Source organism: Phasianus colchicus, chromosome 3 (assembly GCF_987193195.1).
Source record: "Phasianus colchicus chromosome 3, bPhaCol1.hap1.1, whole genome shotgun sequence".
Taxonomy (NCBI): domain Eukaryota; kingdom Metazoa; phylum Chordata; class Aves; order Galliformes; family Phasianidae; genus Phasianus; species Phasianus colchicus.
The window spans coordinates 79,122,341-79,148,447 of record NC_143438.1 but is presented as its reverse complement, the minus strand read 5'-3'; the positions used below and the strand labels follow the sequence as shown (position 1 = coordinate 79,148,447).

General features: G+C 35.6%; 1 protein-coding gene across 4 annotated transcripts in view; it reads left to right on the top strand.

The window, feature by feature from the left end:
* The window catches only part of CSMD3 (CUB and Sushi multiple domains 3), a 549,229-nt gene that overhangs the window by 302,530 nt on the left and 220,592 nt on the right, over positions 1-26,107 (top strand). For all 4 annotated transcript variants that reach the window (XM_031591144.2, XM_031591143.2, XM_031591142.2 and 1 more), the window contains one exon: positions 2,096-2,208. In XM_031591144.2, the coding sequence (XP_031447004.1) occupies positions 2,096-2,208 (113 nt within the window). The remainder of the gene's footprint in view (positions 1-2,095; positions 2,209-26,107) is intronic.

Here is a 26,107-nt window from a genome sequence, read left to right as displayed (position 1 = left end):
TCTGGATCCTGCTGATGACCCTTAAAACCTCTCCAAATCTCTCTATGTCTGAAAACTGAAGTCAAAATTTTCTCATTTTATTAAAAGAAATCTGATTACTTGAAAGTTTGTCACTGTATATTATAAATACCCCTTTTCTGTTCAAGCTATATCTATGTAGATGTCTGTCTCATAATCTCACACATGTCTTGGAGAAAGTTGTTCTTTTATTGAGAAATTTCTCTACTTATTGGCAACTCAGCTGAAGCCTATAGGAATTTGTAGCTGATAAGAAACTAAATTTCAAATATATTTCAAAATATGTAATTTAAAATACTGAAGTAAAAGTGATAAATTATTTCTGTACTTTGTTAATTAATTTCAAAAATGCATTTATAGTTTTTTTTTTTTTTCCTCCAGTGTACTATTTCACTGAAAAGTAGGGCATCTGAAAACTTTATGTATTAAAACACGTATGTATTTTTTTTAAATCCACTTTAGAAATTATAAAAATTGTTCTGGCTTTTTATATATAGGAATTATTCTCTCTGAAAAAGCAAGGAGATTAATAATCCTAGTGGTTCTACTATTCCTAAAATCTGCTGTCAGTCATCAATGACCATTACAAAACTTACATCAGTGTTGTTTCTGAGTAATATCCTGTTCATTTTTTAATTTGTCAAAGTCTGAAATCAATGAGGACACTTTCCTTTAGTGAAGGAATGCACAATCAGTGCATTATTTTGGCCAGGCAGTTAGTTGTTCAGTTCTGGCAAGAGCTTTTGTAGTAGCTCCATCTGTGAACACAGATGTGGAGGTTTGACAGGAATTTTTCCTCCAACAGAGTATTTTATTAGGAAACAAGCTGAAAAAAAGACCAGAGGGAAGAGCTAAAGTTAACTAAAGGGTATATTTAAATAGTCCATTTTAAGTTTCAGCTTTAAGAAAATGATTAGAACTGGAAAAAAAAAAAAAAAAAAAAAAAAAAAGAAGTAATTTTCACTCTTAAACAGTCTTGCGTTTGTGATCCATTTTAGAGGAATGGAAAATATTATGCTACTTTCCAACGTTCTGTTTTAACTGATAAACTTTTCCTACATTTAAGGCAAAATTTTTGGAAAAACAAATTTATAAAACATAAAACTACATACATAAAACTACAGGTTTCAGAACATTTTTTTACTACCATACATTTAATTTAACAAATAGAATAGACATTTTGGATTACACTGATTTTTTTATTATTGTAATAATATGACAATTTAAAAAAAGAGAAATTAAGTGTAACTAGATTTTTTTTTTTTTAATCAATTAATATCATTGAGCAATGGCAGGTTTTTAAGTTCTGACAACAGCATTTTTTTGTTAATGAAGGAATGAATGCCAGGTGAATCTGATATAGGCCTCCATCTCTTGCTGTGGTAGAGGTAATGAGGGGTAGAAGAGTTACAAGGAAGCTGGGCACCTTTGTAATATTATGCTATTTAAGTATAGTATCTTAATCATGAATATAGGATGTATGTGTTCTGAAGTAGGGTAGTTGTATGCTAAACATATATATATATGTATATATTGTTAAATAATAAATATAGCATTTCTTTATGAGTTTTTCTTGCTGCTTAATATTCCTGCAAGTATCTGAGTTGTCACAGATAAGATTCAGAGAAGGAAAGATGCATATGACTGAAGGTAATGTGGAGAATTTTGATACATCCTATGCTATAGTCGTTGGAACCTTGAGAGATATATTGGCTAAGTTAGCATGAGCTGACCATTTTGAATTTAAAAGAAAAAAAAAATTAAAAATAGCTTACAAGTTAGCAGTTACTTAAACTCCTTTCTTAGGTCTGAATTGGTAAATAACACTTAGGAAAAAAAATGAAGAATAAATTTGGTTATCTGATACTGCATTGAAGTTCAAGTTTTTTTCTGGACAACAATTAATGCTTAACATACTTTTTATTGTAATTGTACTTAGTAAGTTTGATACGGTAGCAGTCCTTTAAGACTGTCATTAAGGTTTTCTTTTTGTCTTTTGGCGCTTTCTTATTTACTTATTTATTTATTTAAAGTTTTAAAGTTTAATCCCTCTACGGATTTCTTTTTCTATATGTAGGTTAACGGGGAGCTTTGTACCAGACTTAATTGTAAGCATGAGCAATCAGATGTGGTTGCATCTTCAGACAGATGAAAGTGTGGGATCAGTTGGTTTCAAGGTTAATTACAAAGGTAAATATATATTTTTGTAAGAAAATTATCATTAATGTCAAGATTATGTTAATATTATAATAAGCTATTCTTTTATATTTTTATTCTTTTTCCCAATTCTGTTGGTTTTAAAAACAATGAGAATTAAATAGAGTAGAAAGATATACAAAAAATACTTTTTCTGTTCAAAAGTCTTATGATATATAAGATTTTGTTTTTTTTATTAAGTGCGTCCTCATAACAACTGAATTTGGGGCGAAGACAAAGTAGAACTAACCTAATAGTACTGTTTTTTTTTAATTGTTAAATAGTTGTTTGATGCTTCTGAAGTGTATAATTTTCCTATATTGTGAACAGAAATCTTAAGATAGCATTGTATACATCTCTGAATTATTCTAGAACAACTATATTGTTTTTATACTATCTTTTGACAGAGTTGCATGTGGTTTGTGAAACAAATTTTCAAGTTCGTGGTCCTTGCCTGCTGACAAGACATTACGATAGCTATTAATCAAAATAATAAAGAGAAAAAACAGAAGTTAATCCAGCAAATGTATGCATTAGAAATGAAGTGTATATTGTATTTTTAAGTTACTAATATTTATCATACAAAGGGATGATAGGTAAGAGAAATATTCTAGTTATTGCAAGGGAGAAGTCTTATAAACAAAACTAATTCAAGAGTAATTTAGAAAACAGGGACTGAGGTATATAATTCCCATATAACTGCAAAAGGAATGAAATGATGAAAAGTAATAGGTTCAGAAACTAGGAAAGAACTGTACTTATCAAAAGCATGAGAAAAATTCCAAAACATATTTATAGAGTGACAGATAGAATGGATAGGCTTATTGAGGGTCAACTTCTACCAAATGAGTTGTCATTTCTTTGTAAGGTTCTTTTGGCTATCGAAGTATATTGTTGATAATGTGACAAACTGTGAACCATGACAACATGGGAAAGGAAGCTTTTTGTATTTGAAATTGAATTAATTTGTATAGCCCAATACTTGTTTCTTTTATGTGTTTCTTTTTGATAGGTCTTGAAACAATTCTATTTTCAAGAGGCAGACTATTTTTTATTGTTTAAAAATGTACCACTTTATCTTATTTTATTTGTGAGCTGTGTTTATTCTTAGAAATAATAGTTCTGCAAAAATAAAATTAATTGAATAAGTAGAGAGCAAGAGAAGTCACTGAATATTCCCAAACTCATCTCCATATAATCAATTGTGATTTCATATAATCCTAAGTGTTGTGTATGTATTAATTTCTTTCCCTATACTGATACTTCGTATTAGCTCACCAAATAGCGTTTGAATGCATCAAGTTATCAATAGATAGATGTTTTAATTTATTAGGGTTTTTTGTTTTTGTCTGAGGTATGGGATAAGATTTTTTTTTTTTTTTTTTTTTAATCAGTTGTTTCTGTCTTTTCAATCCATTGAAGATGCCAGAAAACAGCCAATATTCCCTTAAATAAAATGCTTTCGATGCCATTTCTGGTAGTGATGGTAGACTCTGGAAAAAAATAAATTAAAACAGATAGCCCCCCTTGCCACCCCACATCTTTAGATATTGCTATCAGGTCTCCCTGGAGCTTTCTCCAGGGCTTTGAACTATTCTTTTGTCCCCCAACTTGAATTGACAGTGTGAATTTCCACAACCCAAGTGCAAGATGTTGCACTTGGATTTGTTTGATCTCTTGTGGTTCACCTTGGCCCACTGTTTGAATCTGTCTAGGTCTCTCCGTATGGCGTAGTGGCCCCTAGATATTGATTGCACCACACTGTTTGGTGTCATCTGCAAACTCACTGAGCATTCATTTGCTCCTGCTGTCAGTGTCACTGGTGGAGATGCTTAAAGAACATTGATAGAAGTACTGACCCCTGAGGGACATGACTTATTGAACTTCATTCAGATACTGAGCTGTTGACCACCATTCTCTGTGTACGATCTTGAATCCAGTTCATTATCCTCTGCATAGTCCACCCATCAGCTGATTTTTCACTTAGGTCCCATTTGATTCCTCTGATTAACAGGAAATTACCAGCTCATGCAGGGCTGGGAGGATAATTAAGAAAATGCATATTTAACCATCAGGGCAATCTACTTCTGTTAGACTGTTGTATCCTCAGATTCTTAGCAGTGATTCTACTGGAAGAATTCTGCTAAGATTCACAGTAATGTCAAAAATTTCTGTCCTTAATGAATATGAATGATTTTAAACCTTTTGATGTCTCATAATTAGTTCAGGTACTCAGATATGGATACCGCTTTCTATTTATAAAGTTTAAGTTCCTTATTTTTGGTCTAACATCATTAGCCAATAGATGCGTCAGAACTATAACACAACTTCTTTTCTAGCTGATTCAATTTTTTGTTAAAAGTTGTATTCACAAGTGTTGTAATTCAATTTCATTCCTGTTTCTCATCTCTTGAATATATTAAACAAAATAACATCCAGTACATAAACCCAGGACACATTCCTGCTTAAGTTTTTTTGCCAGCATTCTTTGTTTTACTCTCTACTCTTTCTGCTTGATGGCTCACAACTTTCTCACTGCAAGCATTTTCAGTTGAGACACTGTGTGTCAGTATTATCTGAACATTTTATTAAACTATTTCAGAGAACTGGACAGGAAGTATAAGTGTTCCTGTTCATCATTCTTATGTTGTTCAGATATATGTGATGCATGAATAGAATCTTACTAAAGATTTATTTATCTAAGTGTCACATATGGAAAAGAGAGCATGTAACTACAGAATTATACTTCTCTGGGAAACTTTATTCCACTCCAACAGTTTGTGTTATGGAGCTTTCCTAAGTCAAGTCTACTTATTATAATTAAAGCTTCAATAACTTTTCATCCATGGCATTATCTATTTTTGCACTTAAGCCCATGTGCACTTCTAGCATTTGAAAACTTTTATGTTAGGGAAGTTACAGTTGAGTAGTATCTCCTTCTGTTTGTGTTGGTTTTACTAGCTGCATCTGATGCCTTTTGATTATTTTGTAGAAGAGACTAATTAGTTCCAGGACATCTTTTAACATCCCATTCTTTAATAATTAACAATTGTTACTAGAAAGGATTTTCTGTTCCTTTGATCTTTCCTAGGTCCTTGAAAATGATACTTATTAAGTCTGCACAGGTTGTATTTATAATTAAGTTATTACAGATTATAAATAACAGTAAAAAAAAAAAAAAGAGAGAATTCTATTTTGCAACTGAAATTGAGTTTTTTGTGATGAATTTTTGGTGTTTATAACTGTGTAATCTTTCAGTACAACTCTCAGCTCATAATAATGATGAGAACTAATAATTAAGGTTCCAAATTAGCTGTTTAGTCAGGCTATTTTAATATGATTTTTTTCATGTTGAAAATAGTTTCTGGATGAAATATGTTTTCAGTATTGCAAAACCTTATTTTATCTTTGCTAAATTGATGACAATAGCTATTCAGTTTAAAAGACTGTTCCTAGAAAACAGAACAGTGCCCTTTATTTCTACTTCACCTCTGTGTTTTCCTGAAATCTTCCTTTTTTTTTTCTTCTTTTTTTTTTTTTTTGGAAGTATCTTGTGGCTTCTTACTGATTTTAATTCTCACTGCTGCGTGTTATTATTGTTTAATATTCTTCCAATTAATCTATTAAATGACATTATTTTTCCTCAAGTCTTAATTTAATATTCATATTCTATTTCATAGTTTTGGTTAAAAAAAAATTATTTTTAAAAGACACACTTAATGATCCTTTTCCTCCAACTATCCTGATATTAGCGGAGAGATAATCACAGAAACTTTTATTTGAATGTGACTCCCATGAAATTTTAATTTTGTTCAGTGAAAATGTAGATCATACTTTTTGCTTTACCATGTTTAATTAAAAAGTCTTAGTAATCAAATCCAAAAAGAATAATAGAATGGATTCATACAGTCACCAAGGCTGGAAAAGACCTCCAAGATTCTCTAATCTGGTCCTCCACCTACTATCAATATTGCCCACTATACCATGTCTCTTAGTACAAGGTCTAAATGTTTCTTGAATGCCTTCAGGGCTGGTGACTATGCCACCTATTTGAGCAGCCCATTCCAGTTCCTGAAGGCTCTTTTCTAATAGAAATTCATCCTAATATCTAACCTGAACCTCCCTTGGCACAACTTGAGGCTACTCTCTCTAAGATGCCAACCCTCACCTCACCGCAATCTCCTTTCAGGTAGATGTAGAGAGCTATATGGTCTCCTCTTAGCCTCCACTTCTCCAGACTAAACAATCCCAGTTCCCTCAGCTGCTCCTCGTAAGTCTTGTGCTTGGATTCCTTAGTAGCTTCATTTGGACATGTTCCAGGGCCTTAATATCTTTCTTGTAATGAGAGTCCCAAAACTGAACACAGTGCTTGAGGTGCACCTTCATCAGAACTGGATACGAAGGGGTTGTTGCTTCTCTGGTTCTGCTGGCTAACTATTTCTGACACAAGCCCGGATGCTATTGACCCTCTTAGCCACCTGAGTGCACTGCTGGCTCATGGTCAGCCAGGTGTTGACCAACACCCCCTAGTCCCTTCCACAGTCTTCCAGCCGCTCTGCATCAAGCCTGTAGTATTGACTGGGGTTGTTTTGGCTGAAATGCAGGTCCCAGCATTGGTCTTCATAAACTTCATCCTATTGGCCTCAGTTTTTTACCCAGTGAAGGGTTTACCTATACAAGCCATGGGCTGCCAGCTTCCCCAAGAGAATATGGGGGGTGACAGTATCAAAAGCTTTGTTGAAGTCTGTGTAGTCTATGTCAACAGCCTTTCTCTCATTCACCAAGCAGATCATTCAATCATTGAAGGAGATAAGATTGGTCAGGCAGGACCTGCCTTTCAAGAAACCCATACTGGCTGGGCCTGATCTCCTGGTTGTCTTGCAGCTACCCTGTGGTCTCACTCAACATGATCTGTTTCATACAGGCTGACAGGCCTGTAGTTACTTTAATCCTCCTTACAACCCTTCTTGTGGGTAGGAATTGCATCTGCTGTGTGGCCAAGGACTTTTTCTGCTCTGAAATTTTTCTGCTGAACAATATGAATTTTATGTTGAGTTGCCATGCCATTTAGTATTAACTTTAGTTTGAACAAGGACACTGAACTTATTGGCCACTAGTTTGACTCGTCCACTTAGTGATTTAGTGGGTCTTCCATTTCATTCAGCTATTTCACAACAAATCTGGAATTATATTCCAAACCCCTTTACTCTTAACCATGTGGATATACAGAAAGGAACAGAAGAATTAAATGGAAAATAGTCCTAAAAATATTCATTGTGTTAGTGTATCTATAAGCTGGATAAATGATTAGTACCTGAACAGAAGGAAGTTGTTGCATGCTCTGTTAAGAAGTAACTTTTTATTTCAAGTTAAAGCAAGCCTGATACTCCAGCCACAGGCTTCATAAAATGAAAGTGTGGGCACCATCTAATAAATAAATGATATTTGCTTTAATGGTATGGTGCATTGTTTCCTACTTTCATAATGTATTTAAAAATCTAAAAGCTATACATAGTATGTAAGCCTTAGGCAGTTTTTTTGTCAAAATAAAAATACCTCTGAAATAGAACCACAAAATATATATATCTGCTAGCTTCGAGGCATCTTTCTGACAACTTTGTGCAAATCAAATCACTTGGTCTTGTGTGACATATATACAGCAATGTGTAATGTGCCAAGTCAATTAAATCAGTAATTGTCTGGTTTTGAGAAAGACAGATGGTGGGTCAAATTTTAATCACTTTCAACAATTTTACGCCTCACAGCTATGGGTGATATATTTCCCAGTGGGAGTTTTAAGAAAGATAGCCAATATCTTTTTCAAAGTACTTTTATTAGTATTTTTTTTCCTTAGTACTTTTTTTTTTTTTTTTTTTTTTTTTTTTTGAGTATTTAAAGTTGTAGGGTTTTCTTTCTTATTTTGGAATGATTTGTTTCTATATGCTTTTTATTTTATTTTATTTACTTATCTGAAATGCTATTTCGGGCTAGAAATAATCATATTAAGATGTACAGTAGAGATTGGAAATCGACCAATTTGGATCTCTTCAGTAGTGTATCAAGATAAGTCATCTTTATTGGCTTTTATGTTATTACTTTACTCAACTGGCTGTAATAGAATCACAAAATGTTTTGGACTGGAAGGAATCTTAAAGATCGTTTCATTCCAACCTTCCTGCAATGGCCTGGGTCACTTCCCTCAGTGCCCTATCCAACCTGGCCTTGAGCTGTGCTGGGTATTGGGTTATCCACAATTTCTATGGGCAGTTTGCTTCAGTGCCTTACCACTCTCAAAGTAAAGTATAACTAGTATCTAATCTAAATCTACTCTCTTCTAATTTAAAGAAATTAGCACTTTTCCTGTTGCTACACACCTCGTTATAGATGGAGAGGAACTCTTTCTTTTAGGCCATTTTTTAAGTACTGGAAGGCCACAGTGAGGTCTCTCACAGCCTTCTCTTCTCTAGACTGAACAAACTCTTCTCTCTCAGCACATCCTCATAGGGGAGGTACTCCATTCCTCTAATCATCTGTGTGGCCCTCCTCTGGACTTGCTTGCTGTAACTTTCCTATCTGTATGCTCCAGAGCTGAATGCAGTAATACTGGTACCTGGATTATTTTTTTTTTTTTTTTGCCCATGATTTCTACAACTACTTTAGTTCCTGTTTCATTCCTTTTACAATAGCCTAATGAAAGCTATAGTTAAAACACTGGCCAGCATGTGAACTGTGACTAAAATAAGTAAAATACTGTTTTTTTATTTGTTCTTCTTTTCTCTAGTAACACTTACTTTTCTCTCTGCTTTCTATATGGTGCTTAGTCATGTGAGCCTCTTATTTGCAGTCATTTTTCTTCAAAATCAGGAAAAATTAAGCAGAAATGTCATTAGAGCATTTTGTCTTTTTCCTCTGTCTCTTCCTTGAACATTTTTTGTTCTTCTTTCCTATAACTGGATCAAAGGTGTTAAAAAACAAGCAGCAATTTCTCCATTTTAACAAGTTATAAAAATGTTTTGAATTGACACCTTTATTCTAAAGTGTGATGTTTTTTTGTTTGTTTTTCTTTTGTTCGTTTGTTTTTTATTTCAACAGGAAGAGAAAAATCTTGGCCAGAATCTTAAAGAAGTAAAGTTGTCTTAGGAAACAGTCCAATAGTCCAAATGTTTGCCTAAACATTTGGAAAGACCTGATTTATTGTCACCTATGAATTATTTTTTGATCAGATTAAAGCTGTTTGAATTTGTCCCCATGGATGATTTGGCTATCGAAACAGTGTTACTATTTTTTTTTTTTCTCAATCTGTAATATAGCCAAGATAAATACATTTAGATCTACTACTGTTTTTAGTTATCTATGAATTGGATGATCTGATTACAAAGATATTTTACCAAATTTCTATTAGTTGCAATAATTTTGGAAAAGCATTGTTTAATCATAATAAGGATGTTTTCTTTTTGTTTACTGGTGCATTTATTAGTTGTTGTTAGACTGATGTTTTCACACTGATAAGCATGTTACCTAAACTCATCCAGGTAACTTTATTACTCCCCATACTCAAAAGTCCAGGGAGAGAAGATATGATGAATAAAGCTCATGGGTTCAGATAAGGACATGATGACCACTCAGCAATTACTGTCATGAGTAATATAGACACAGTATAAGGCTGTACCACTTGTTCATAACAGACTAGAGCAGTAAGAACTAAGAGCAAACTAAAAACAACTTCCCCTCATTCACCCTCTTCTACCTTCTTGGCCTGAGTGGCCATCATAATGCTCTGTCATCTGCAGCTAGTTCATAATCATTCTTCCCTATTTTCAGTGTGGGTTCTGAACTATGAGAAGCAGTCGTTCACAAACTGATACAAGATAGTTTTCCCGTAGACTGCAGCTCTTCAGGAGCTGCTCCAGTTTGGGTCTACACCACCATGCACTCCAGGAGCACATTGATCCTGTATGTGTCCCTATGGGTGCTCCACTGTGGTTTCTACAGTCTGAGCTACAGCTCTGACCTGGAACCTGTTCTTGTGGGCGCCCTCCATTGGCTGTGGATTCCTTTAGGCCAAATCTACATATCTATGTGGGCTCTTCCATGACTGTATATGGAGATCTGTTCCACATGATGTCTTATGCCCTGAAGGGTGGCAACATTCTCCACCATGTGCTGCTCTATAGGCTTCATAGGAACTTCTGCTCTATGTCTGGAGCACGTTGTACCCTCCTTCTGCACTGACTTCTCTCACATAATTGTCTCTGCATCTGCAGTGATCTTGACCAGTTATAGGACCTGAGGGAATGGCATTAAGCTCCTTTAAGGGAAGTTCAGGATGCATACTAGGAAAACTTTCTTCACAGTGAGGGTAATGTAACACTGGAGTAGGCTGCTCAGAAAGATTGTGGGGTCCCCTTCTCTAGAGATATTCACAACTTGCTTGAATGCATTCCTGTGTGTCCCTGCTCTGGCAGGGGTTTGGACTAGATGATCTTTCAGGGTCCCTTCCAATCCCTAACATTCTGTGAAAAGATTCTTCAATAGGAGGATGTTCAGCTACTGGAATGTTTTCTCCAGGGCAGTGGTCATGCATCCAACCTTATTGGATAATGTTTTCAAACATATGGCTTTAATTTTGGTGGTTGAATGTGAAGATGTGTGTTGAAATTGATGATCCTTGCAAGTCCATTCCAACTCAGGTGATCTGTGATTTTTATGATACATTTTCTTACTCCTTTCCAGCTGCTGTTGTGCAATGTTGTTTACCCTTTCTTTGCACTTCTGTGAGAGCAGATTTAACCAGAGTCACTCAGGGCTCAGCTCTAGGCTGCAACAGATCCTTTTTGGAGCCCACTGGAATCTGTTCTTTTCTGACATGGGGTATCTTCTGGGCTCTTCTCACAGAAGGTACTCCTGTAGCTCTCCACTACCAAAACCTTGTCTCGTAAGCCTAGTAGACAAACATAAATATTCTTTCTTTATGTAGAACTATTAGAATGATAGAGTTGGCCTCTGGCTTCCTCTGACACAGGGGGAAGATTGTGAAGATTTCATTAATTTTAGCACTGTGTTCTGAGACAAGTTGAATAGGAGGCTAGACCCATAGGATCACAGAGTGATCAGGTTTCAGTGCAGCTGCAAATTCATGTAACTTCAGTCCCTCTGCCAACATTATGAACTACTAGTAATACATTAACAATATGATTGTAGTTCAGTTACAATAGTTTTTGTTGCCACAGCAACCTCTTTTAACAAGCAGATTGCTTTGCACATTTCAAGTAGACTTTTCTTTTGCATCCAAAATTCTTTTTTTCTAGTGCAATAGTTTTAGTATTTTGGGATAAGTCCTTTAGAGATTCAGAGACTAGCTTTTACAATAAGGGTGGTTAAGTACTGGAACAGATTGCCCGGAGAGGTCATGGATGCCCCTTGGAGACATTCAAGGTCAGACTGAACAAGGTTTTGAGCAACCTGATCTAGTTGTGGATGTCCCTGTTCCATTGCAGGGGAGTTGGACTAGAAGGCCCTTAAGGACACTTTCCAACTCAAATGATTCTATGATTATAGGAAAGAAAACGAAGTAACTGTTTTTTTTTTTTTTCCTTTTTTCTTTCTTTCTTTTTTTTTTTTTTTTTCTGTTGTTGTTTTGTTTTAAGCTTCATCTTTTTAAGGCATTTAGGTTGTCTGAAGATGTTTTTTTTTTTCTGTGAAATAAAATGTCTAATATTATATGTAAAATTGGACAATAATTCTATAAAATTTAATTAAGATTTAATTTCAAGTAACTGTAATTTCATTTAAATAATAAATAGCTGATACGGGGCAGTACAAGAGAAAATCGAGCTCTCACTAATGGAGTTGATGTAAACAATCAAAACTGGATGTTGAGTGATTTTGTAAAATCATCGTGACTTAACTTTAGCACACAGCTATGGACCACATAGCCCTTCACTTGCTCTCCCTGGTGGGACAGGGTGAGAATTCCTGGGTAAATATATTTTACTAGGTAAAGCAAAACTATGTGTACAAGCAAAGCGTATTAAATCCTTATTTCCCATTGGCAGGCAGATGTTCAGCCCCTTCAAGGGCTCAGCATGTGCAACAGTTTCATGGGAAGATAAACTCCATCACTCTATAAGTTCCCCTTTTCCTCCTCCTTTTCTCAGATAAGGAGAAAGCTGGGCACAACATCACTAATAGAACAACTTATTCTGATGTCATCACCAAGCAAATGGAAGTGAAGAAGATTATCAGGAGTGGTCAACATGGGTTTATGAAGGGAAAATCATACTTAACCAATATGGTAGCTTTCTATTATGTCATGACCAGTTGAGTAGATCAGGAGAGAGTAGTGAATGTTGTGAATGACTGAATGTGAATGAGAGAAGTGAATGAATGACTTATGCAAATCTTCTGACGCTTTCTCCCATAATGCTATCATAAGTAAGCTTAAGAGGTGTGGGATAGGTGAATGGACATTAAGGTGGGTTGAGAACTGGCTGACTGACAGAGCTTAGAGGTTTCTGTTTAGAGGCAATGAATTTGTTTGGAAACCTGTAGCTAGTGGTGTTCCCTGGGGGTGGTACTGAGTCTGATCTTGTTCAACACTTTCATCAATGAGGACACAAAGCTGGGAGGAGTGGCTGGCACACCAGAAGTCTGCTGGAGACTGGAGAATTGTTTGGAGAGGAACATCATGAGATTCAATAAGAGCAAGTGTATTGTACAAATGCAGGTGTAGAACAAGTTAGGAGCTGACCTACTGGAAACAAGCTCTGTAGAGAAGCACCTGGGTGTCCTGATGGACAGCAGCTTGGCCATAAGCCAGCAATGTGACCTTGTGACCAGAAAGCCAATGGTGTTCCTAGGCTGTATTAAAAAAAAAAATAATCATGGCCAACAAGCAGACGGAGGTTCTCCTCTCCCCCTCCCCACACTGTCCTGGTGAGGTCACATCTGTGGTTCTGGGCTCTCCAGTACAAGAAAGACAGGGAAATTCTAGAGAGAATCCTGTGAATAGGTACAAAGATAAATAGGGACCTGAAGCATTTCCTTCATGAGGAAAGACTGAGATACCTGGGACTCTTCAGAATGGAAAAGACTGAGAGGGGATTTCAGCACTGTTTATAAATATCTAGAGGGTGGGAGTCAGATGGCTTAGGCCAGGCTCTTTTCAGTACTGCTCAGGACAAAGGGCAACAGGCAAAAAATGCAACGCAAGAAGTTCCATACAAATATGAGGAAGAACTTCGCTGTGAGAGTGACAGAGCACTGGAGTAAATTGCCCAGAGATTGTGGAGTCTCCTCTGGAGATAATCAAGCCTGCCTGGATGCTTTCTTGCTCAATTTCTATAGAGAGCCTGCTTTAGAAGGGGGGTTGAACTTGGTGGTCCCCAGAGGTCCATTTCAACTGCTACATTTCTGTGTGATGCTGTGATCACATGCTATTGGACACTGTGGTCAGTTTGGGTCAGCTTCCTTGTGTGTAACCCCTCCCATCTTCTTGTGCACCCCAGCCTACTTGCTGGCAGTGCAACATCAGAAGCAGAAAAGTCCTGACTCTATGTAAGAACTGCTCAGCTACAACTGAGTAGAAGTTGAGTTGTTAATGTCTCATGAGATCTCATCTGAAACGATCCAAGATAAATATCAGTCTTTTTCAGTTCTCATTTTTCATACGCTCTACTGTTGCTGCATTTCGATTACTTCACAACTTTTAGCACCCATTACATTGATACTTTTAGTAGTGTTACTGAGATAACCAGTGATGAAGTGAATCTTTATTTGAATTCTGAACAGTTTTTACCAAATTTTCCAAATAATTTTAGAGATTCCGTCATCATTTTCATTGTTCAGCTCTTTCTAATAAAAGTTTAGCTTTTTCAATGCTGCCATCATGAGTTTGTACTTAACAATAGCATTTATAATTCTAAATGTATAAGGATATCCTTCTGTCAGCAGTATTTGTTGAACTTGATTGTGGGTAAATGGCATCTGCTATGAGTAGTCTGATTTTTACTTTTTTCCAGTATCAATCAATCTTCAAATAGACAAAAGTTTCCAACTATAAAATTCAAACACATATTCTAAACTTTGATTCTTTTCTGTCTAAAGAGATTCCCCTGAACAGAGTATGCAGTAGACATTTCCAAATTGGTTCAAACATAAATCTTGTCAGGCATGATTTCTTTTTTCATCACGTAGGGAATGGATATATGCACTGGCAAAATTGTAAGTGACACTGAGAATCAACCTATGATAATATTACGTCCTTCCTCTATCTGTCTTTCATTTTATATATCTCTAGTCCATTTTCAGGCTTTATTTAGATTCCAACAGGCAAACACATGCTTTTTTCTTACTTAATCTCTCAAACCATATCATGCGTATCTTACGATCAGTCTCATGAATCAGTGAATTTAATTCATCGAGTCTTAGGAATCTCAGTTTACTTAAATTGTATACCTATGAACTGTAGGGAGCTAAGTAAAACTTACTGTAACAGAATTTTATGAAGTGTAATTTGAAGCACTTACACTTTTTCTGGTTGATTTAAAATGTTTTATTTTTTCAGAATGTGTTTCCATCTGTTAGAGACCATAATGTATCTAAAGAGTTCCAAGGAGTGCATTCTTAGTAGGTATCATTTTTGGTGGTCACTAAAGGAGTATCTTTTTTCTGGAAGTGAAGAGGAAGACCTGCTATTTTCTGGAATGCATTAGTTTATTGGTCTATGTGCTTTTCCCTACTATCCAGAAAGGCAGTACTCTAATATGATTTTCTTTGCCATGATTTTGATAAATGTAATATGTCAAGCTTGAACTTATCTTTATGACTTGTCCTATCACTATACATCCTGATTAAAAAATCTCTCCCCATCTTCCTTGTAGACCCCTTTAAAGTCCAGGAAGGCCACAGTGAGATCCTCCCAGAACCTTGTCTTCTCTAGATTGAACAACCTCACTTTTCCCAGCCTGTCTTCACAGGCGAGATGCTCCATCCCTCTGATCATTCTTATGACCTTACTCTGGACTCTATCCGACAGATTCATGTTTTTATTTATTTATGTATTTATTTATTTATTTATTTTAATGTTGAGGACTGTGGTGATGGTTGCAGTACTCCAGGTACTGTCTCATAAGAGTGGAGGAGGGAGATTTACCTCCCTTGACCTTCTAGATACAATTCTGCTGATGCAGCTAGCTTGCAACCATAAATTACTAGCTCATGCTGAGTTTTCCATCAGTCAAAATCCCCAAGTCCTTTATTTCAGGACTACTCTCTATACATTTTCTGCCCAGTCTGTATTTGTGCTGGGGATTACCCAAGTGCAAGGTCTTGCACCTGGCCTTGTTGAACCTAAGTTTTGTGCAGGTCTTCTTCTCAAGCCTGTTAAATATCCTCTGAATTGCATCCCTTCTTTCCAGCTTGGTGAGTATACCACACAGGTTAGTGTCATCCACAAACTAACACATGTCAACATATTCTAAATGGGTTGCATAACTGAATTCTGCCCATCATGGAAGACCAACTCTTACTGGCTTCAATCATTCTGAATTTAAATGAGACTCCATAGGGAGTCTCCCATCTCCAAAGAGAGATTCTTTCCTGTCATAGTAAAATTTCACAGTTCAAATTACTAAGTATACCACTTCATTCACATAAGTAAATATCACAGTGATTTTAAACTTATCAACAGCACAAGCTAAGGTTACAGTAGTTTAGTGGCACTAACATAAGTATATACTTCATTCCTCTGGAGTATTAAAAGAGATAATGTCTGAATTACTACCAGCCTGCAACATAATGTTGTAGATAAGAATTTTAAATAGGCCATACATGATAGCTTTTTAGCTTTCTCATATCTTTGCAATTGTTACTACTTCCTGTTTTTGATTAAAAAAAAAATATTGGATGAAGTTTGGCTCGTAAAAGAACTTGTAAGGTAAAAAGAACAAAGATTTGTTTTATCCTAATGACATTCCTTTGCAGCTCTTACTAGAGGTTGGTCTGGACTTAAATGAGCACACATGAATGTAACTGAATAACTGTTCTAAAAGCAAGACAAATTGATAGTTAAATAAGTCATAAGGAAAATACCTGTATGTATGGGATTTGTAGTGGGAGTGACTGTGTGCTCATTCTCTTAAAAGCTCAGTGTTTGTAAGATAGCGAATACCATTATTTTGTTTTAAATACTTACTTCTAGAAAATGTGGTTGGAATGTAATTAATACTGTACGTTCTTAAAGAGCCCATAATTACATCTTCAAGGTACAAGTGACCTCTTCCTTGTAGTGAAGAGCTAACTGATATACCTAGTAATAGAATCAGAGTTGTTTATATAAAAAAGAAATTGTGAACCAGAGACAGGTTTAGTCTCTGAAGACTTGTATCTTATTTTGGCATGTGTGATGGATGGCATTTGAGATAAGCACTTATACTAGTCCCTGTGGTCTCTTTCCACTGTGTTGGGATTAGTATTCCTCCAGAAGCTGTTTAACATATCTATCATTCGATCTGTGCTGCAGTAATTTGTTTTCAAAACTATTAATGAAACATGATATGATGGAGGCAGAGAAGTTTACCTAATATGAAGTAGATTGCATTCAAGAACGGTGTGGTTAGAGATTATTTTAGGGGGAGATGGGGAAAGATAATGGAGGATGTCTGCCTTTTTGAAAAGTCAATTCTTCAAAAAATTAGGAAGTGTCAAAATGTAAATTGCTTATGAAAGTATAATTCTACTTCTATACACACATCCATTATCATACAGTCTTTAATTACACAGTCACCCAGTATTTCCCCTAGGCTCCCTGCCTCATTTGTTGCATAGGAGGAATGGTGCCTGTGAAATGTAGCAGCTGTTTAATATTTTTAACCTCATCATTCAAGCATTGGCTTCTGCTTTATATACTACACACTCTTTAAAGCCTTCAATATCTATGCAATTACTCCATCTTGTTACTCAGTCATATATATGATTTGATTTTCTAATCATACCAAAGATCATAATATATTTATCTCTATTTGAAGAAAAAAAAAAAAAACAACATCATTATCCTAGTACTATATATGAAGAAAATGGAATAAGGAAAAAACTGAAATTGTTCAAGACAGTGCAAAACTACTGTTGGAAATTCTTACTTCATGATACAAAACTCAGGTTTTAATGCTGCTAACCAGAAAATTTTTATTTATCATCATAGAATTATCATTGAATTTTTTGGGTTGAATAGGACCTAATGATCATTTAATTCCAACTGTTATGCAGGGTTACCACTCACTCCATCAGATTGCCCAGGGCCCCATCCATCCTGGCCTTGAACAATTCCATGGATGGGATATTCACAGCTTTTCTGAGGTGCTTCACTACCCTCTGAGTAAATAATTTCTTCCTGACATCTAGTCTAAGTCTCCCTCTTTTTAGTTCTAAACCATTCTCCCTCGACCTATCACCACCTGACTGTGTAAATATCAGTCTGTTTTTTTTTTTCCTCCAAATTTCCTTTAAATAATGAAAAGCTATGATGAGATCTCTCCAAAGCCTTTTCTTCTCCAGATTGAACAAACTGAACTCCTTCAGCCTGTCTTCATAGGAGAAATGTTCCAGCCCCCTCATAATCTTTGTGGCCCTCCTTCAGAACTACTCTAGCAGCCCTACATCCTTCTTGTGCCAGGGCCCCTTGACCTGGGTGCAGTACTCCAGATTGGGCCTCACAAGGTTAGATTAGTGGGGGACAATCACCTTCTGGCCACCCATCTTTTGATACATCTCAGAATACTGTTGGCTTTACAGGCTACGTGCACACATTGATGGTTTGTGTCAAGTTCTTCATCCACCAGGACCTCTAAGTCCTTCTTTACAGGGCTGCTCTCAGTTAGTTCTTCTCCAGTATATATACGTATGTCTGGGAATGCCCCAACCCCACTGCAGTACCTTGCACTTGGCCCTGTTGAACCTCATCAGGTTCACTCAGTTCCACTTTGTATGTTTGTCCAGGTCCTTTTGGATGGCAACCCTTCTTAGTGTCAAACTTGCTGAGGGTGCTCTCAATCACACTGTCTTTGTCATTAAGAATCACTCCCAAGACGGAGCCCTGAGAGTTGACACTCATCTCAAGCTTCCACCAGGTCATGGAGCCCATAATCACAATTCTCTGTCTGTGGTCATCTAGCTGATTTCTTACACATAAGAACTGTCCGACCTTCAAATACATATCTCTCCAATTAAGATATAAGGATGTTGTATGGAACCAGGCCAAAGAGTGTGCAGATTTCCAGGTAGATGACATTCCTTGTTGACTGTTGTTGTCACTACATGATAGAAGATCATCACCTTTCTCAGGCACTGTTTCTCATTGGTGAAGCCCTCCTGGCTGTCTCGGATCACCTCCTTGTTTTTCCATGTGCCTTAACATTTCTTCCAGGGGGATCTGTTTCATGATCTTCCTAGACAAAGAAGTACGGCTCAATCACAGTCTAGTTCCATGAGTCTTCCTTTCTGCTTTCGGTTGAACTACTGCATCTCTTATTTACTTTCCTGGTATTTCTGATTGCTTGCACTTCTTAGTTGTCAGGTACCTGGATCTATACCTATATTTATAGATGGTCCAGAAGAGAAATTCACATAGGAAGTGGCCAAATGTTACAATTCTTGTTTTCTTTCTCTGTAGGCCAGTATCATAATTATTATAATTCATCTAATGAAGCCAACTTATGTAACACTTTGCGAACTGTGATTTCTTATATTCTTCTCAGCACGTTTTTAACTGTGACATTATACTTGTATCCGAGTGTCTCAGATGAGATTTTAGTTACATAACTTTTTCCTGTGTCAGTAGTGTCTCAAAAATTGGCATATCAAGCTGATTTATAAGCGCTATTTTTTAAAAAAACTAGAGTAACTGACAGAAATAGAACTACTTTTAGCCTTAAAAGCACTATTTGAGCAACTCCTATTAACAATAACCATTTCTGACTTATTGTGTTAAACATCAGATTGACAGTAGACTGGTCTCCTTGCCTAGCAGTACTCATTAAGGACAAATGAATTAAATTTCTGCATTTATGCATTCAGGTATCAATCAGTTTGGCTTATATCCTAATTGCTCAAAATGAGCTATTATGAACTGCATAAGAAATCTTTTTTTCCATATACTTAACAGCTTGTTGTTTGGACATGTCAGATTTAGGGCGAGAAATAATTGAAGGAGGAGAGGGATTCCATTTCAAATTCAAACAGTTTAAATAAGGAAATAACAAGTTTCTATGAGCTTCTAAGAAATCTTATACAGCAAGGTTTTCTCTCAGCTAGCTGTGTAAGCTAGCAAGTTCACTTCTTCATAGTAAGAAAGATTGCTATGGTTTAACTTAGCAGGTAGCTCAGCACCACACAGTCATTTGCTCACTCCTCCCCTCTTCCCAGTGGGATGGGGGAGAAAATTAAAAATAAAAATAAAAAGCAAATGAAAAACAAATAAAAATCCAAAAAAAACCCAAAACTTATGGTTGAGATAAAACTATTTACTAATATAAAGGAAAAGGATAACAGTTATGACTATATATATGTATATAAGTCTATATGACAAGTGATGAACAAGAAGTTGCTTACCACTCACTGACTAATGCCCAACCTGCAGTGAACAGACTCTGAACTCTCACTCCCTTCAGAATTCTCCTTCTGCATGATGTCATATAGTATGGAGTATTTGGCCAGTTTAAATCAGCTGTCCTGACTCTGTCCCCTCCCTGCCCTTCATGAGTATGAGCTGAGAAACTGGAATGTCCTTGGCTATGTGCAACACTGCATAGCAATGACTATAAGCACTGGTGTGTTATCAGCATTCCTCATTTTTCCACTAGAATGAAAACATATCGATCAGCGAGGGCCAATAAATGACAAACAAATTTCACCATAGTTAAATTCTAAATGATTTGTTTGGTTGAAAAAAAAAAAAAAAAAAAAAGTCATGTAAAAGTATACATAAGGAACATTAGAAAAAGATAATTCTCTGAAAGACTGTTAGGGAGCTGGAACAGGCTGCCTGGATATGTGGGAGAGTCACCATCCCTGGAGGTGTTCAAGTAACATTTACAATACAATTCTACAGTAACGTTAGAAGCAAAATATTGGGGCTGGACAATTGTTCCATGAAAACATCAAAAAAGATTGTTTGGTAGTAGTCAAAAGAGCATCTGATAAGACATGTTTGGAATGGAACAGAAAACACTAGTATTTTAAACCCATAGTTCATCTGTAAGTTGAATGGGAAACCTAACGAGATCAACTTTTTACCAGTAAGCTAAGATTGTGTAGCAGACAAAATAGCATGAAGGGATTCTTGGTTGTGAATAGCATATACTTTACCATTTAACCACCTAATCTTTAAGAGAATGTAGCCGTAGTATTTGAGACATATTCTGTCTATATACAAGCAATAAAAGGTGACCAGGTATATTTCGTAGATGGAGTATTACATCATACTTTCTCAATCTATGTATTTTCCTCGTTGATAATACTCAGCTTCGTTAGAAGAAATTTAGAATTGTATACTTCATTGTGTAGAATGTGCATAGTAGTACAGGTTTTCCTGTAATTACTCTGTGCTTTTCTGATCTACCTGTTGTTTTGTGTTTTTCTTGCTTTAATATTTTGTATTGAACCCTATTTACAATTTTTTCCTGGGTTGAATAGAGTTCAAAATTTGTTATAATTCAGGATGATAAATGATAAATCTGTTACTTCAGACTTACTAACTATGTGCATGGCTTTTTATAATGTGATATCTGTAGTATATAGTCTTTAGACCAAGACATAATTGTGAGGGTTTCTTCACAGAGGTCTATCTATTAAATCCCAGACAAAGGCATAGTACCGGATCGTTGCAAACTGAAAGGTTAATTAACGGTTATGAAAAGCTCTTTAGAATGTTTTAAATCTTAAAAGTCAGTCTGGTTTGAGTCAACCCAGAAGAATGAAACATTGATCTTATTTTGTAATGTTATTCTCCATTATACTTCTATTATAATAATACAATGAGTTTTTTATACTATAAGCTGCATAATCTATCAGTAAGATTCAATATATTACATGGGAGGGGAAAGAGGAGAACATGAGGGATAAAACGTCAGGAAAAACACCTGATGTACTTCTAATCTTTGTCAGATGGGTATGTTCAGTGACCTGCAGATGGTCTAGAACATATAGTTTAAAAAATCATTAAATCATCAGATAACTTTATAATTTATAATCTAAACTGTGCATCCAGCCATTATTTTAATCTTTAAATCATTTACTAGTAAATTGCAAATACATACAGTTTAGAATTTCATACCTTTGTGTCAAACTCTTTAGATGTTTCTAAGACCTTATATTTAGATTGAGTTACATGGATTAGATACTTTGATCAGATCAGCCCTTCTCCAATATTTCAATATTTTTTCAAAAGTTTTGTAGTACAGTCACAACAGTGTTCTTGCCTGTATTTATAGAGTGGAGAAGTGCTTTTCCTATCTGAGTTGCCTCTCATTCATATATAAATAATATTTTACCTATAATGTATACGTTTTAATCATAACAGAGAGTGAAACAATAGAGCATATTATCAGTGAGACTATCTTTGGGGTTAAACCATCCTTTCTGTGGTAAGATAAGATGTAGTTTAATTATTCTTTGTTTTACTGTTTTAGAAAATCTAAAGTTTAGTTGTTTGGGATGAAATTATTTGTATTCAATGACCATCTCACTTAAAGTGCTTATGAAAACATTCAGGCAAAACACTAGCAGCTTTGAAGAATATGATTTCAGGAAAAAACATTATTTTGTAGCCTTCAAAAATAATCTGGAAACCTTCTTGATAACTTCTAGCACATTAGGTCAGTGACCTGAAATATGGCAAGTGGGTGAATATGTATTGAAAGTTTTATCTTTATGCAAACTATAGACTAATTAGACCTTCCACCAATATTTTTTTTCTTTTCTTTTTTTGGGGGTGGTGGTGGTGAGTACACTGTATTTCCAACTTGAAATAGACCTACATCCAACACTTTCTTTTGGGAGCAATATGCAATGTTCTGGTGGAAAAATGACATCCACCACATAAGAACCCATATGAATATGTGATAAATGAATAGTTTTTACATGGGTAACAGTAGCAATGCATCACATGATAATATCATTTGGCATAACAATGTTATAGTCGCCTGCATGAATAACGTGAGTCACAGGTTGGAGAATTCTATTATTATGAAACCATTATAGACCACTATTCTGCAATGTTATGCCTGCTAAGAAAATGTCAACTGAAAGCTGCAGCTGAAAGTAATGTTAATGTTAAATAATAAATTTTGATATAAATAAAAAAATGTTTTTTTGATGCATAATTAATGTTTTCTAATTATATGTGAAATTCAGAATATTTCATCTTTTCCCTTAACTACTGTTTTTCAGTGTTGTACATTTGTGTGTGGGCTCAACACATAAGAAAAAACTACAGTTAAAATCTTGCATGTATTTCCTTCTGTCATAGGCATTGGTAAATGTTTCTCTACAGGCTTTTTATTTTTTTCTTCCTTTATGACCTTGATCTCTGCTGGATGCTTTGTCCAAAATATAATGCTACTGGCCTCTCTTTTTCTTGGCATTGATATGAAAACACCAAAATGGATTTTAGGATGTCCCTAAAATTCTTGTGCAGTGTTCAAATATTCTTAAAGTAAAAGCAAGCTGGAACTAATAGACTTCCTTCTGACTAGAGGCTCAGGTCAGCAAAATTGGCTACTTTTAATGATGATGAAATTGCTACCAAATTAAAATCTTAATGGTGTTGTCACATGGACATGTCATCAGAGAGTTTTTCAAGGCACTGAGTATTAATTGACTGCCACCAAAGAAGAGTGTCAGAGCCAGCGTAGCTTGAAAATATGATCTGTCTGGGTATTATTAATAAGAGCAACATCAATACATTTGAAAGGTTCTACAGATGATTTACTGACTGCAAATAAATTCAGTGTCAACAGATCAATTCTGCATGTGTCAAGAGCTAAATTTTGAATGATAGCTTCAGTAGTCTTGGATTTTGATATTCGTCTGCAAACACCATTTAAGAAGAGAAAGAACAGTACGATTCAGAACAAAAAAGGAGGACAGTGTGTATACAGGTCTGCTTGACTCCACTCGTGATAACAGAAAAATCCATTGAAACTGTTCATTTTCATTTATGTGGTCTTCAAATCGTACTTACAGATGAAGATGAAGGTTCTGAATCTATTAAAATATTCTATTTTCATGAAGAATTTCTAAATCTAATGGCTGAATGGTTTAATCAAATCAGCAGCAACAAATTAGTTTCCTGCTGCTTCTTATATGAATAAAGTAGTATACCGCAGGCTTTTATCAATTTTCAGAATATTTTGCAAATTTTGGAGGACTACATTCTATTCAGCTTGTCTCTTTGTTGTGGTTAACAATGTGCTTGAACTTATCTCTTTGAAATCAAGTGATTTAGTCTGTGGAACAAAACCTCTCATTTTAAATTGACAGTTAACAAACTTTGAATTATACAGAACATTGAGTTATACAGAACTTACAGAAAGAGAATTCAAGCACAGAAATTGCTGAATTTATGTAATTGTTAATATATGGGTTTCAGTCTTTATATAAATTTCTCAGTCGTTTCTGCTAACTGTGACTATTGCCATACTCAAGGAATGCAGATTGTGAATGTGGCTGTAGCTTTTGCTTCCAGTTATGTTTTTTTCTCAAGAAAGATCCTCAAAGTCAAGAATTTGGGAGATAAATTAAGAAGGTACTATGGAATTTTTGTTAGTATATTTCTTCCTGTAATGTTTTTGGCATTTCTCTTGGAACTATTTTATTGACTGAGGACACTTGTTCAACTTGTTCACTTTGTCATTTCTCTTTGACAGACCCAAACAGTAATCTATGGACAGAGGGATATTTTGTTTCTTCAGTTTGTAACTGCTATTGTGAAGTATAGCAGATTTAGATAAGATTCCTTAATAATATTTTTTCACTTACTCTTTTTTGCTATTGCTTAATTTCTGTAGTTCCATAGTAAAACTAACAGCATAGTTGCCTGCTATTAAAAGTTAGATTAAGGGAGAAGTGATGGAATTGAAAGATATTTTCTGTGTTTACCAAAATTTTTTTTTTTTATGTGTAGAATCCAGAATTGGCTTCCCACCTTTAAAATACAATGTTGACAGTTGTTTGAAACTTCCTTCAAATTACTCAATAATCCATCTTTTGTCTGGTTAAGTTGAAGAACTGAATGTTTTTTGAAAAAAGGAAAAGGTCCCTGAAATTAGTTAATTTCAATCAAATGCAGTTCCTTCAGTCCAAAATGACTGTATCAATGAGAGCAAAAATAACATACTATGAAAACGGTACAGTGCCAGAGAATTTTAAAATCTTCCTGGTGTCTGTAATTTTAAATATGTATTTTGAAAGTTTGTGGAAAAAGAAATATCCTCCTGAATTAAATTTCAAAAACTATTCTATATATGAAGTGAGGATCAGCCTCTTCTTTCAGGTAATGAGCGATAGAACAGAAGGTAACTGCCTCAAGTTGTGTCAGGAGAGGTTCAGGTCGAATATCGCTGGTTGATGATCAGAGTGCTTGAGCACATCCCTCATGGGGAAGAGCTGTGAGAGTTGGGGCTCTGGTAAAGAGAAGGCTCCAGGGAAACCTTATGGTGACCTTGCAGTATCTGAAGAGGGCCTACAGACAGGAGAGCTGGGGAGGAACTTTTTATGAGGGCATGTAGCTACAGGGGAAGGGGATATGGCTATAAACTGGAAGAGAGTAGATTTAGACTAGACATTAGGAAGAAGTTCTTTACTGTGGGAGTATTGAGACACTGGAACAAGGTGCTCAGTAAGGTTGTGAATGCCTCCCTGGAGACTTTCAAGACCAGACTGGATAGGGATTTGAGCAACCTGGTCTGGAGGGAGATGTCGCTGCCTGTAGCCAGGGGGTTGAAACTAGATGATCTTAAGGGTAACTTCCAACACAAATCATTCTATGATATTAGGAAAAAATTCTTCTCAGGAAGAGTGGTGAGGTTTTGGAAAAGGCTGCATAGGGGAGTGTTGGAGTCACTGTCCCTAGAGGTGTTCAAGAGAAGTGGAGATGTAGCACTGAGGGATATGGTCGGTATGGTGGTGAGGTTTTGATGGTTGAACTAGGTCTTTTCTAACCTTAATGATTCTATGATTTTCAGAGTAGTAAAGATATAACTTAGAGTTGAAGGTATTTAAACATTTTCTTTGTTGTTTTGTATGTTTGGGGCATGAGGGGTGTTTCTTTTGTTTTGAACCAATGCTATTTATTTGCATTAATTTATAAATACAACCATATTTTAACTTTTCTCCAAAATATATGTACTTGAACCTCAGCTTTTGCGAACTGTTATATGATTGAGAAGTCCCACGATACTTTTAACTGTCAGTGTGGATAGAACTGTACAACACTTCATTGCCATACCTAATTTAAAAGAGCAATTTGTTTTTTGGAGGTGCACTCATTCTGTAAAGCTCCACAGGGCTCACTTATTACCTGAGCCAACTTTTTGCTAGCTGATGAGTAAATAACTCAGCTTGGAAAGACAGAAAATCTCACTGAATAGGAAAAGAAGAAAGTGTGTATAACCATCAAGTCTGTAGGTAACTGCAATATAGAATAAAATATCATTTCAGATTGGATATTAGAAAGACATTCTTCACCAAGGAAGAAGTTAGGCTCTGGAACAGGATCCCAAGTGCAGTTGTCATGGCACCAGGCCTGCTGGATTTCAGGAAGCATTTTAGATAATGCTCTCAGACATAGGATTTGAACTTTGGATGGTCTGTGTGGAGCCAGGAGTTGAATTCCATGATC